This window comes from Ctenopharyngodon idella, chromosome 2 (assembly GCF_019924925.1).
Source record: "Ctenopharyngodon idella isolate HZGC_01 chromosome 2, HZGC01, whole genome shotgun sequence".
Taxonomy (NCBI): Eukaryota; Metazoa; Chordata; class Actinopteri; order Cypriniformes; family Xenocyprididae; genus Ctenopharyngodon; species Ctenopharyngodon idella.
Window position 1 is genome coordinate 39,626,632 of NC_067221.1, and position 15,608 is coordinate 39,642,239.

The 15,608-nt window shown below is 39.2% G+C and overlaps 1 protein-coding gene across 1 annotated transcript; it reads right to left on the minus strand.

Moving 5' to 3' along the window:
* Nucleotides 1-1,215: 1,215 nt before the first annotated feature.
* Nucleotides 1,216-9,578, minus strand: LOC127522828 (C2 calcium-dependent domain-containing protein 4C). Its single transcript, XM_051913148.1, has 2 exons — nt 9,413-9,578; nt 1,216-7,783 (listed from the first exon to the last, which is right to left on the minus strand). Exon 2 carries the CDS (start codon nt 7,744-7,746, stop codon nt 6,481-6,483), a length of 1,266 nt encoding a protein of 421 aa, XP_051769108.1. The 5' UTR covers nt 7,747-7,783; nt 9,413-9,578; the 3' UTR covers nt 1,216-6,480.
* Nucleotides 9,579-15,608: the final 6,030 nt, after the last annotated feature.

Below are 15,608 nucleotides of genomic sequence, written 5' to 3' on the forward strand. Positions count from 1 at the left end.
CAGATAAAGATGGACATTTTTAATGTAAATGAAAATCAGATGGGTCTTATAAAAGTAATGTCATTTGCATGCTTTTTGCTGAGCTTCCAAGACAATTAAAAGGGACCTGCCCCTTTCACAAGATGTAATATAAGTCTCTGGTGTCCCCAGAATGTGTCTGTGAAGTTTTTACCTCAAAAAAACCCACAGATCATTTATTATAGCTTGTCAAATTTGCCCCTATTTGGGTGTGAGCAAAAACACGCCATTTTTGTGTGTGTCCCTTTAAATGCAAATGAGCTTCTGCTCCCGGCCCCCTTTCCAGAAGAGGGTGGAGCTTTAACAGCTCACGCTTTGGTTGCTCAACAACAACAAAGCTGGAAAATCTCAGGCAGCCAAAATGAGGATTGTCAGTAACGGTGTTCAGCCTTACATTGTTCAAACCGGAGTCGACACTGAAGGAGAGACTCAGGAAGAAGTTACAACTTTTAGAATGAAACCGGACGTTTCTGAATGGTTAGTGGATAAATTTATGTAGTTGCTGTGGAGTTGATTCAACTCATCGACTAGCATGTGGCGTCATTTTAATTTTGTTCAAATCCAGCGTTGAATTGACCCTCGTTTGTGGAGCAATCCGGTGTAAAATGACGGCATGGTAACAACACTAACTCTTCCTCTTCTCTAAAGCAGCCCAACATGGCCTCACCCCCTTTGTTGTGTGTTCCCTGGGGCTGGGTTTATGTAAATTTTGGGATTTGTGATGTCACCAACCCAGGAAGAAGCTTGTTGTAGTCCCTACCAGTCATTTGTTGTAGTCCTTAAAAAGTGATTTCTGTGAAAGAAAATATCTCCCTTTGCATTGAACTTTGAGCGTTGTAACTTTGCCGATGTTGTTTATGCTCAAACAGCAACATTACACACTAACTAAAGTTAAACAAGTGAAATCATAATCAACCACCCATTTAAATTCAGCCACAAATGTGTAAAATCAATTAATAGAAATGCAATAAAACAACCCTACAAATTCAATATTTTATGAAGCTCAAAGGATTTGTATGTCTCTAAAGTCTTAGATGCTTCTATATGTTGATATTGTATGTTTTAGTGCCTATGCAAAGTAAACATACAAAAATCAATGTGCACACTTTGTGCATGAAGCTGCAAATACAAATAATATCATACATTTCCAGAAACATTCTGGACTCAAAACTAGGGGTTAAAGGACAGAAAGCAATCTTTGTACACCATCGACACAACTTTTATTGAGCAAGGTAAGAAAACAGACAAAGCAATAACATGGTCCAATAAAGTTATGGATAGAAAATCAGTCTGGAAAAGAGGAAGAGATACAGAGAGAGAATAAACCACTGGATAGGAGATGCAAAAACAAAATTAATGGCATGACAACAGTGCATCTAATAATAACCACATCCATCTTCAGAATAACAACAAGCCGAAACACCACATCTTTGAGATACACTATTTAGGAACGTTGATTTCCGGGTGTGAAATGGCACATCACAGGTGATGTGTGTTTATGTACACATGCATAGGAACGCTGCGGCTGGTGACGGGCGTAGGGAAGGAACGGGAATCAAGTACAGTGGATAGGCACTTCATTTTCCATGACTTATCCGAACACAAGTGCGAGACACTTTAATCTCACGTACAGGAATATGGTTAAGGAAATGAATGTGATTTAACACCCCCCATGTCGAATCTCTTCTGGAATCCATTCTCTTCTTCTAATTTGAAATCTCTGCCATTCAAAAAGACCTCAGTCACCGACAGGAATGAGACTTTCTGTTTTTTACGTGGCTCTGATGGGAAATCTAATACACCGGCGATTTGGCCGTTTTAAAAGAGTGCTAAAAATAGAAATGGAAATAATTTAATAAATGAATCATTGTACTCTGGAAGTATACAGTGGAGAATCCGCATGAAGCACATATGGAGTGATTCATATCCGGAGTGTAATTACAGGCCGTGTGCTCAATGCATTCAGGCTTTTTTCTTTAATATATAATAAATGTTTTCAGCTTGGCTTCAATAAAGGATGAAAGATGATGATTCAATAGAGCAGAAAACGCCCAAGTATGAATGAATGAAAGAATGAAGGAAAAACAGAACAGAAATGTGATTTAGAAAAGGACAAATACATCAATTAAATCATTACATTTAAAGGGAAAGATTGTTTAGCGTTAAAACTGATCATTTAAACTTATGCAGCATGCTATATCATGAAACTTAAAGTGAACACAAAAATATAAACACATTTTGATTGAGAGAGAAAGGTGTCAAAATGTAAAATATTAAATAAAGTCAAGATGAAATAAAAACTCTTTTCTTAATGTGGTCACATTTACCATTTTTGTTGCCAAAATCCAGTCATTTCAAATGAAATCCATGAGATTGGGAATTTTGCATAGGGACAAAATATTTCCCCATACAGATTTTGCAACGGGTTTAAGTTGGTTAAGTTGGCTGATTGGTTGCTTCATGCATCGCAATAGACAATAGACAGTTTTTTTGGCTGCAAAATTTTGCCAATGTGACTGCACCTTTATTGTGCATTAGGGATGTGCCCAATGCCTAAATTCAAATTTAGGCACGGAAAATGAATACGGACTCCCTAAAGTGTCATGGTTAGGCTTGCTGTGGTAGTCGGCAACAATGCAGTACATCAGATTTCACTTGTCATGTTACAATAGTAAGGAGAGATGACTGACAGGACGATGACGGAGGATTTGGTGTGCAACAAATCCTGAGCGTCATTGACAAATATCTTGTCTTGTAAAGGGGTGGTCGCACTACATTTTCATTCCATTGACTTCTATTCATATGAATGCGTATGCGTCAGACTGCAAACGCAAGTTCATGCGAAAAGTTTCGCATTTCACTGCATTCCGAAATTCAAGTTTGGTGAACTCTGAGCTGCAAATTCGCATCGCGTGAAGACGTGACCAGTAGAAGAACGATATTTTTGCAGTAAAGTTGAGTAGCTTGTATTTTATTTTATTTTTTTACATTTTGAGTGTATATGTTGAATTCTTGTTTATAAAAAAAGACGCTGCAGAGCTTGACGTCATATCACAATCGTTGTAGTGTCTAAAGAAATTTTGCATGTTCATAATATAGTGTGACCGCTATGGAAGCTTGTTTCCGCTTGTTTTCTCGCAATTGAGAGTTTACATCTCAACAATTCTGACTTTTTTCTCTGGCAAATGTGAGCTATAAAGTCAGAATTCTGAGATATAAAGTCGCAATTGCCTGACTTTTTTTCTTGCAATTGTGAGTTTATATCTCGCAATTCTGACATTATAACTCGCAATTGTGAGAAAAAAAGTCAGAATTGTGAGATAAAAAGTCTGAATTACCTTTTTTATTTCTTATTTAGTGGCAGAATCAAGCTTCCATAGACCATGGGTTAAAATGTGTGGTCAGTACCGCTGCTCCCTATACACAGAGTACACGTGATCACGAATTCAAAAGTGAAAGAAAAAAGCGAGCGTGCATTTAAAAGCGATTTCAAAACCCTGCATATTGATAGCGGCTCCCTGATGCCAATCTTATTTTACAATAGCCTATAATTACCCAACTGAGAACGCAAAAGCATTGAAATATATTTTTTCCTCCCTGCACCATGTCCCTTTAGGGGTTCCGTAGAATGCGTAATTTCCTTTCCAAACATAGTATTTAGTTTGGGCACATCCCTCTTGCACATGATTCATCGGTCCATGCTATTCCAAAGAAAAGAAAACAGTATGTTGAATCATTAATCAAAGCCACTGAAATGACTTTCCGTTTTGGTTGACATCACCAACCCCTCTTATTCTTCAACCGCCTAAGAAATTTTTCACCATTCAATCAACTCCCATGGATAGAATCAAGTCCCACCTGACATTTTCCTCACTGAAATCCTGTTTCATTTAGAAAAACGCCAGATTACCGAAGTTGCAAATGGCCTAGCAACTACTCAGAACAGCCATGGCAACCAACAACAACTCCATAGCAACTTTTGCCCAGGCAAACATCGCTCACATTTCAATGGAAAATGTGAAAACCTAGTTGCAATTCCATTTGGGGTTGCATGTGGCATATAAATTACACACTTCACCCTTAAGGATATGCAAATGATTCATCAAAAACACACAGATGTGTTTCCTTGAACTGAAGCCAGAACTGAGAGACAATCTGTCTCACTTCTAATAGCGGTGCAACTGTGTGAATCCACTCAAGAACCGAAGAGTGCAGTAACCTGATTGAAGAGCTCTCAGGAATATTACCGGACACTCTTTAGGTCACACAAAGAGCTTGCCATGTATGACGCATTACAGTGTCTTATACAACAGTAATTTTAAAGTCCAAATTCATCTAACTCTACTTAAATCAACAGTATTTGAGTGCAAAAGAAGGTTCTGGAGGTGAAAATCCTATTCATTTTCTCCATAGAGAATGATATAAGAATGATATAAACCTTTCAAGACTTTTCATTTCAACGTATTACTATTTAACACCTTTTTATTTCCTTGAAATCCCAATGGAGAAAAATATGGGTAAATTGGGCAGTCACTGTTGCATTCTGTCATAAATAATAGAGTACAGTAGGCTATACAAAATAATGCTAGTGATGTCGATCCAACACAGGGGAAGATGTTAAGAAAAGCTTATACCTTACATGTTCACTATCTGACTCAAGAACAATAGAAATGAAAACGTGAGGGCTTGAACACTTTGCCATGCAACTGCTCCCATTGGTAAACATCGACACACACATCTACTATAAACATGCCAAAACTCTGTGCGCATATTAAATAGAAGAATAATCATCTGAACACTTTATGAACATAAACAATGTATGAAAAAACTCAATTTTTCCTGGGGGATATCCCAAATCTTATCGGACAATTTTAAACTTTACTAAACGTTACCCACAACGCACCATAAACTGTTGCAAATCAACAACATACTCCATTAAAGTGCACATGTACGAAAAAGCAATATGTTCCCTAACCTGAGATTGAAGCTAAAATGGCACTAGTGGGCACGGTAAATGTCCTTTAGAAACGTAAACACATGCGTTATGTTTCTGAAGAAACTTCTTTGCAAGCGTTGCGTATTTTAGCATAGCCTTTATATAACACTTTACTCTTAGTATATCCCTTACCATGGTAAAGCAACACTTTGATATCCACAGTATCATGGCACTGAATGAATACCATATTCACATACCATGGTATTAACATGGCACCTCAAAGAATACCATAGTAAAATCAATATATATATTCAAAAACTTGGACTACATGGTATGGACTGCCATGTAAATATGGTACTTCAAAGATTGCCATGGTCCAAAAGCATGGTTTTACCATGGCACATATCCAAAAACTATGGTATTACCATGCTAAGTGATGGTATCAGATCGTAATACTATGATACTTTACACTACGGTTCTGAATGATTACTATATTCATATAAATTACCATTGTAAATGTGAAAACTATGGTATTAATACAGTACATGCCCAAAAGCCCATGCAGTTACTGCAAAAAAAAAAAGAGTCATGGCTCTATCACAGTAGCATGTCCAACTAACATGGTAATACCATGGTAATTTTTGGTATTTCTTTGTTTCCAATAGTATCTTGAACTCTTTCTCCAGACAGTGCATGATTTTGTCAACTTGATAGGGAATAGGGAGTGCATTTCAGGTGCAGCTAGAAGCAAATTTAGAACAGCCTTCTATTTACAGAAATCATCATGTCATGACATTCATGATGATGTCATATGTTCTGTCCAATCACGAGTCACGCCCCTCTCTAAAGTTCTGTGTCACTCAAAGTGTGCAGCTTTTCACTCAGTAAGGCTGAAGGGTGTTTTTAACTGCACAGACTCAATGTTCAAAAAGAAAAACAGCAAAAGTCCAGTAGATTTACAGTGAGAAATGTCACAGTCTCAAACCCTAGAGTGGAATTAAAGAGGCATAAGGCGAAACACTGTTATTAGAGCAATACGGGGGGAAAATATATATGTCATTCTCATCATTTTAAGGCTCAAACCGGCTGATGAAGCATGCATTTGTGTTCTGGCATTAAGTGACTGGCGTTAAATGAGCTGTTGCCGTCGAGATAGCCATGTGGATGGGGAGCTGTTTTTATCTATCGGTGTCTCCAACAGTGAAACCCAGCAGGGTCTGGAATCAAGAAGACGTTGGTCTCAACACAAACACATACCCTGGGAACTCACATGTACACAATCGGAGCATGCCTGTACACTCGTGGAGAAGATATATACAGAAGATCTCACACATACAGTACATACAAACACTCTCACTGCTGGTAAACAAATTAAGAAGGTGCAGCTGTTAGTAGGAGAGTTCTGCAACTCCAATCACTTTGAGTACTTGGAATCAAAGCTGGAATATTTCCTTGTCTGGTTCTGTTAGTTGAAAGACTGCATTGAGGTGTTTGTCTCATGCACAGGTGGTGGACGAACTGGACTTCTATATCCCAGAAAGCAGATCCTTCAAGGGTACCTCCCTCTCTCCCAGAAGGTTGTCTCTCTTCAGACTGGTGCCCTTGTTGACAACCTTCATCTTGATGGCAAGGTTTTTCACCTGCGCAACAGGAAGGGAGTCAAAGTAGAAGTCCTCGTTGAAGACAGGGTTGCGGCTGTTCTTGATAATGGTGCTCCGCTGTTTCTGGAGCTTTCCCGGGTTCAGGTACAGAGCCACGCAACAATTGATGCTCTTCACGTCAAACTGCTTATCGTAGAGGTCCTCGGCTGCCAGCACGCGGACGTGAAGCCTGGCGGCGTCAATGTCGTAGTCTGTGCAGAGGCGTAGAGTTCCTCCCTTGTGGAGGTTGACGGTGTGCTGCGTGAAGCGGTCCATGTTACCTCCGTATTTCCGTCCTCGGAAAGCAGGGGAAGGAGGGCAACGGAAGCGCCTCTGAATATTCGGGCTGGTCTCCACGGAGCTGCACTCATCCGTGGAGAGAGAACTGTGCCGGGCGAAGGAGCGCTTGGCCCGGGATACTTTGGCTTGGGTTTCGTGGGTGAACATCTTGAGGAGAGATGCGGAACGGGATAGTAGAGGGGAGTTGAATGGGGAGGACTCGGCCGAAGAGCAAGTGTCGCTTTCCCCTCCGCTGAAGTACCGGTAGGGGTTGGAGTGGGAGGTGTTACAGTCGCTGGGGTTTAAGTGGTTACCCTGCGACTTGCGTTGGGTGTTGGGTGAGGTGAGTGGACTTGTGGGGTCGCTGTGGAAGAGGGACTCTTTACGTCTCGTGTGAGGGCTTTCCATGAGCGTGGCAAAACCGTAGGAGGTTTGTGCTTTGGGTACGTAAGGCAGGGACATGGCCGTTTGGGACTGTGGGTCGGCGTTCGTGTTGAGGTCACCCACTTCCCCAACCACTAAGTCATCTGCGCTCTCAATCTGGATGATGTGGCGGTTTGCAGCTTTGAGCAAGTTCTTGGTGTCTCCAGCCAACTTGTTAATGAGGCGTGGGCTGCGCGGACTGCCCTGCGGGGTCTTGCAGCATATGGTCTGCTCTGATGTTGAAGAGTGGAGCCCGTTTTTTGGCTTCATCTCTGGCGTATCCTCCTCTGGTGGGCAGCACACCAATTTGGGTGGAATAAAGAAGTCAGGAATCTTGTCAGGGGTGAGGACGTTGCAGTAGGTGGGGGCTTTACTCTGTTTGTCCGCCGAGTCTCCCTGCCGGAGAACGTTTCCCTCCACTGAACCGCGGATCTTTTCCAGCAGCCACATCTCTCGGTGAGGTCTGGGAGAGATGTGCTATTGCACCCTGTGTGCACAGATAGTGAAACGAAGAATCATCAACCCACACTGACACCTGCGATTCATGAATGCAAATACAAACTGAATTCAGTCCACCTCCTCACTGCTTTGGGTACACTGTCACCCAGTGGATTCTTGGGAGATTCTGACACTATCTTAACACATTGTTAACTCTAAAAAGCAATTGTTAAAGACAGCTGACACCTGTCTCCCTCTCCATTATCAATTGTAGACTGTCACCTTGTGGAGATGCCGCTCAACATGCGCTCAGCATCATTCTTTCATTACATATTCAAGCCACAAAGCTTATTATTATTATGCAAAATGTATACAGATGCTTTCAAAAAGCCAATAAACACAATGCGTGCATAAATGAAAATGACTTTAAGGAGCTATTTCTCTCTGTTCTAATCTAAAATTGATTTTTGCTGGTTTAACCTCATGTAATTAAGCAATATTAAATTAAATTTCTGACTTTAGTAAAACTTGTTAAGTTATATATACCAAATAAGCAATAGTGTTACCCAGAAAATGTGGATTTCTTTTTTCTTTTTTTGAGGTCCCTATGCTGCTTTGTCTTGGTGCGAGTGGGTCTGTAAATGTTGAAACCCCCTGCTCTATTAGATAATGTCTGCATACACTTGATGCATAGAGCTTTCCCCTCTGAAAGAGTCCTCTGCACAACAGCTGCACTTCGGAGTTCAATGTGTGGAGACCGCAGCGCATTGTGATATGAAATATGGATTGCGCAGTATTTGCTCTGTGACTGCAGAAGCACAACACTGAGACGGAGCTGCAAAGAGGGTACTTTATCTGTTCAAAAGTAAATCATGTGCATAAAATCAGGCTCTGGCTTATTTTAACAAACATCTGCATTGTCTAAATTGATACACATGAAAGACTTTACATGCAGATGTGAAGTGATAATGATTAGGCTATTCCTTACAAAAACATACCATGGTAATAATAGTTCATAATAAAATACCATAGTTACTACAGTAAAACATTAATAAATTAATATGGGATGTCCTTTAAATTTTGTAGGAACCAAGGTATTTCCAAGAATACCATGGTAACACTATGGCACCTTTTTTTTTTTTTTTTTTTGTAACAATAACTGTAGAAAACTAACTTAAGTTACCATGCACTCTTAAAATAAAAGTTCAAAAAGGGGGTTTTCCACATCAATGCCATTGAAGAACCGTTTTGGGTTTCCCAAAGAACCTCTTCTTTCTTAGTGTGAAGAACATGTTAATTATTTAAAGAACCTTTTTTTCACTATAATGAACCTTTTGCAAGGTTCCATGGATGTAAAAGGTTCTTCATGGACATTATTGGCAATAAAGAACCTTTATTTTTAAGGGTGTGGTAAATTTTTAAGAGATTTTATTTATTTTATTTGACTATAGATAATCTTAAACGCATGTAACACGGTAAAACTGCTGTGTCTGCGATCTCCACATTCCACAACATTTCTAATGAGCAGTCATTTATATTGCATTTCTATGACTCAGATATTTAGTTTTAATTGCATATGTAAGTAAATACAGCAATATATAGTTACTGTATGTATGGATTTAAACTTTTCCAAAGCTGTTCCTGTATTAAAAACCTGTTGAATCTCATTTGAACTTACGTGAAGTGGTTTCCGGAGAGTACAGTAGTAAATGTCCTTGCTTCAATCCATATGCTCTTGTTCGTCTCTCCCTTGTTCGGGTCTCCGGTACTCCAGGACAGAACTGTCTGTTTGCACTGCGCGTCCACTCGCGGCTTTAATAGCGCTCCAACCCCCGTGCACGCGCATATCAGCCAATGGGAGTGCGCGTATGGTAACGCGCAGCACTCTGGAATTACTCGCAGTCCGTATAAATGTATGTGTTCGCAAAGAAATACTAGCGTGTACTGCTTATAACACTGTGTACTGCCTATACAACTTAAAAATAGAATGTTAAAGAATACAAATTGGCGATGTTAGGAATAGAATAGAGCACAATTGAATACTACGAGGGCCTATATATAGCCCATACAATTTAAAATATGCAAAAGGTAAATATTTGTTATGTTTGGAATGGAATAAGCACTGTACGTTACTTTAAAATTGTTTGTGTAAGAGTACATATTGGCAAAGTTAGGAAATGAATGCTAGCACACATTTTACTGCAAAAAAAAACAAGAAGAAAGCATGGACTATTCTAGATTACTACTTACAAAACATGCACTATATACTGCATTCTCCCCATTTTTTAAATAGTACGTGTTAACAAAAAGCATTATGCAGTGATCAGTATTTCAAATAGTAGTGTTTTATACGTTGTCATCACATGACCTCAGTGGTTTCCAGTTATCATGTCCGAAATTAAAGCAATTTAGAAATAATTCACTTTTGTGCACGTGTCAACATTTGTCAGACTGAAAAAAGTCGTGGTTATCATTTGTGCTCATTTATCAATACACTATATAGCGCACAGACAGGTACCTTATTTCAAACGTAGGCATAAAATTTACTTTACTGCACAGTATGCATACAAAAGTGATACTGCAGTATATGCCATTCTGAACATCAAATCAGCAAACACAGGCAGTGCGCCATTTCCCATGCAGGAAAACTGCTTTCCTCCGTCAGGAAAATCATGATGCATGGATAACTACGAGCGGGCTGCGAAGCAGGTTCAAAAGGCCTTATCAATTAAACCCTTTGTTTCTATTATTCACAACCGCTGGAATATTATTGCTGGCCATGCAGTGTGTGAGAGAGAGAGGCGTTTTGAATGAAATAATGCTCTAAGATGATGTATAATTGTGTTTGATTTGCTGTTCTCTGATCTGCCCGTCTGTTTCCCTGGAAACTTGGAGAGAGAGGGCTATGGAAACGCACACCCATATGCAGAAGCAGAAAACTTTTCCAAAAGTCACCTAATTGGAGCAGACGTGCAGCTTCACGCCTTTTCCCTGTGCATGGAGTGCAGATTAAATGTAGAGTTACTGATCTGAAGCCCACAGGTAACTAACATGTTAAGAAAGAAACGAAACATTATGAGATATTTAAAATTATTTTTAGGTCACAACTCAAATCTTTTCTCAAATGTTCAGATTTACAGCTTCCATCCACTGAATCACAAACGTAATTCATGTGCATTTTCAACTTTTACTAATAATTTATGCTGATATTTTTATTTGTAATAAAAAGTATACTAATGTATAATTGTATATAATAATGGCCTATATAATTATAAAAAGCTTTTTTTTGACAAATGGATCCCCACTGAATACATTTTAACCAAAATCTTGCCATTATACACTGTAAAAAATATTTTTCCAAGTTGTAAATAAAACAAAGACTATTGGAGGGTTTTTCAAGAGTATACTATTTCAGTCTTTCTGCATTTCTTTGTAATTATTTATGAAATTTACTAGTAACTTGGCAAAAAAATGACTAGCTCAGTATTTTTGTTTTGTTTTCTAGTACAAATACCTAAACATTCTTAAATCAAGATACATTTACTTGAGATGCAAAAAGCCTATTAAAGGTGCTGTATGTAAGTTTTTGACTGTACTAGAGCATAAAAATACCATAATAGCCTATGTTTGCAGACATTTAGGAAACATGCTGAGTTCACATACTCGTTTCTCTGAAAACCAATGCTACAACCAGTTATTTTACTTTAAAATGTGCGTTCTGTGTCGGAATGTCTGTTTTTGTTTTGGTCTGTGCAAGACCAAAACAAAAGTATTTCGCCACCCCGGGTTGCCAGTTAGCGGAAAACACATGCAGTGAATTGCAGCCATGGAAGCCAGCGAACAAACACGTGTCAGAGATCACAGCTTCTACCCGACCTAAAAAGCCTCAGCATCCATCTAAAAATCTCTATGAACGGGAGCATATTTAAACACAATATCAACTCATAAATCAACTCATCAACTTACAGTGTAAGTCTCCGCACCTTCCAATGTCAATTGAGCTCGCTCCTGTTGCGTGTCCTCAAAATGGCAACCCGTGTGAGCGTGGAGTCTGAGGAGGAGGGGGCGGGGCAAACAATATTTTGAATTTGGACTGCAGTACCCATTTCCACCACTAGCTGTTATTCTTACATATCGCACCTTTAAGTTTTGGTTTCTCAGAAAAAGTTCTGTTTTTCCTTTGAATTAAAGGGGCTATGTCAGAAACCCTTGTTATTAGCGACAACAGTGGCCGTTAGGTGAACTGCAGTCGGCAACTTACTGCTCGTGCTCGCACTTGTGCACACGTAACGCACATGAGACTGAACATGATCGTTCATTTTCGTTCTTCGCTTAGAAGTAAAGAGAAATTGGAAATACCTTTACAGCGATATACATTCAGACACCATCCACCCTGCTGAGAGCGACGTTTAAATGAATATGTAAATATGTGCTGTGCGCTTTCCTCTCAATAACAAAATAAACACATAACAAAAATGACAGCGGTGAGAAAACAGCAGTTAAGAAAGCATCTGATCGTAGTGATGTGGATATGTTTGCACCAGCGTCATGACGTGACAGATGAGGTCATTAAAATTACACTGTTATGATAGTTTGATTATAGGCTAATGTATATTTGAGACTATAGTTTAAATTAATCCTTTTTCTTTGCATGACACTGACATTACAGTACAGAATGGCTCTTTCGGCATAATCCTGAACATAAGCATTTATTTCATGTGTCACAGAACGGAAGATGCTCGCAGGAGTGCGTGTAATCGTCACATCCTTTTGATTTTCCCTGCAAAAACGTCCTTCACATTAAAATCAGTCTACATGTTTTCATAGACAACCTATAGGAAGTCTGGGAAGGTCTTGTTTTTTTTTTAAAGTTTCGCTACAAGCTTTTCACACATTGGCAATAAAAAAAAGTGATTAATACATGATCATTCTTACATATAACCCCTTAAAGATGAATTTTCTGACTCCATTGGCAGATATTTGCTCTTGTTTTAAGAACAAACTCAATTTTGATACATTTTTCATAAAGACTGAATATCTTAAGTCATTTTACTTCTCAGGTAGCCTAAATGTTTCTTGATTTAAGAATCTTTAGAAATTTGTACTGGAAAAAAAGACAAAAATACCAAGTAAGATCAGTCTTTTTTTTTACAGTGAATCCCTCCACAACTGACACAAATAGAGGCCTAAACAATTAACTATTCATCAAGATCACTATAGCACGACCAAGACTGCAGAAAATGACATGTGAGTAATTAATGCATGCATCTAAGTGATCTTGAGTAGAGAAATGTGTGTTTCTCCTCTTTAACACAAATTGTTTTCAACACCGCATCCCCAGGTACGCTGTTTTATTAGCCTCCCTCCATCTCTCTCTCTCTCTCTCTGTCTGTCGCTCATCTGCTGTTCGAGCTTAACATTAAAATGCAATTAACTAATTGCCTGGAGAGGTGAGGAGCATTATGAATATGAAAGTACCACAATGATCACATCCACTCTAATTTCCCAGGATGCATCATGGGCTGAGCTACTGTCACGCAAGTATGCTTTCATTTCTATTCCATCATCTAAAAAGTCTTCATCATGTGCATACAAATGCCCAGATGATCTTGCAAAATCAGATTGGTGGTTTTACCCACAGTGCCTTTCTATGAAACTAGAGAAAAATAGAGGGGTCCAGGTATTAATTATAGACTGTACTTTTATCTGCGGAAAGTATTATGCACATCTGAGATAATGTCATTTTAACTGTCGCATAACAAAAGCTGGTTTCCAACTGCGGCCCATTCAGCAGTGATGATAGTGTTTACAGATCTAAAGTCTATCATCACAGAGAGGGGTGACGGCTTCAGACCAATTCAAGATAACAATCAGAAACATCCAAATATGGACGTATCATTGTTTTTACACTTTGTGAATCAAGAGTTCATAACGTTTTTTCTTGCAGCCACTTTGCAATATGAGCGCTGAAGCAACAGAACTTCATTTACAGAGATAGTTCACCCAAAAATTTAATTTCTGCCATCATTTACTCACCCTCATATTGCTCCAAACCTGTATGATGGTCTTTCCGAACAACATTGAACCCTATTGGCCTTCTTTAAATGGTCTCATCTGTTAGCATTTGTTAATGCATTAGCTAACACAAATTAACAACGAGAAATATTTATAATTACGGGGCTGTTGAGTGTTTGATTCTGGTTGACGAACGTCCTAAGTTGTGCAATTATCTTCCAGAAATGCACAGTTAAAGGTGCAGAAAACGCTGTTGAAAGTGGATCGGGCTGAGCAGCACAACACACTTGTAGCCAATCAGCAGTAGGGGGTGTGTCCACCCATGATGGGGAGGAGAGAGAGTGAGCCAATCAGCAGTAGGGGGCGTGTCCACTCATGATGGGGAGGAGAGTGAGCCAATCAGCAGTAGGGGGCGTGTCGACTCATGATGTGGGAGGAGACAGAGTGAGCAAGAAGGAGATTTGAAGAAAGACTGTAAAAAGTGAGATGGCTGAAAGACATTACAAAAGAGAAAAGCTCAAAGGAATATCACTGGAAAAAGAAGAGTTATGATCAGACAACAGCTTTAATATTAGAAATGCTTTCCAGCACTGAAAAAACCAGAGTGGAAAGGCCTGAAAACGGACACAGAGGTTGAGTTGTTTCTGCTCCATACGTAACACTGGTTTTACTATGTTTCAGAGAACCAAGATATGCTGTTGTTGTAATGTTAGCTATAGTAACAGGACAGTTTTGAGTGTCATTGTTTGTCTGGAGCTGAGGCTCGTTTCAATAAGGAGGTTCAACCAACTCTTGAGTTCAAACTTGAACTCTGAGTTGACTTACCCTGAGATGAGAAACTCTGAGTTTTTGGTTTCAGAACAGCTGAAATGAGTTAGTTCAATCAACTTTGAATAGGTTGACTCTGAGTTAAGCTTGTGAAAACATAATTTAATCAGGTAAAGCTTTAAGCATAAAAGGTTCATGGGAGTAGGCTACATGACTTTACAAACATTTGACATATTAAATAATTATCATTCAGTGTCTGTTTAAATTTGCAGCAGCTTTTTCCACATATCTAATGCTCTTTTCACTTAATTAAATGTTCTCTAATCTAACCTGTTACATTTCTTAATTAGGGTAATGAAATTAACATTTGACTTCTACTCCAACAGAGGCTTGCGAAATGGGGGGAGGACCTGCACCACCGCCACTGACAGATGAAGAGGAAATGGTAGAATATTAAAATCCAACAGGAAAAAGAATAACTCTTGCTTTTGTATTTGTAGGAAATAAAGAATAATTAGTGTTTATTTAACAGCTGTGGTGGTGGTTACGGCATATATACCCTTCCATCTGGCATCCTTCCATTCCATACAGTAATCGGTTTCATTTTCGGAAGGTGTGATGATGGGAATATGCGTGTCATCAATGCATCCAACCACATTGGAAATCCTAAAGGAAATTCTAATTATAAGGATACTTCCAGAGGTCGCAGCAAGATGTTATCAAGTGAACGTAATTTATCAGATTAGCCTCATTTAAGCTGATTTCTACACCATTGACCTGCGATCCTGATGGCTCTCACAGGTTTGTGCCCAAAACACAAATTATCAGAAAGAGCATGAGAGCGAGGCACACTTTTCTTACCCCTCTTATAGCGGCCTTATGTGCTCTGCATCCCTGCGGTTTTATATAGAAAACTACCATTTAAAGCTACAGTCCGTAAGTTTTGCCTCTTTGTCGCCATCTCTGTTTGAAACCTGCAATTGTAGTTATTTGTGGAATTATCATCTTCACATGGGTTGTGTATTGCCACGACTCCTCAGCGTGGATGAATCTAATGTTTGCTGTCAGTCACCACATCGGTGTGGATACTG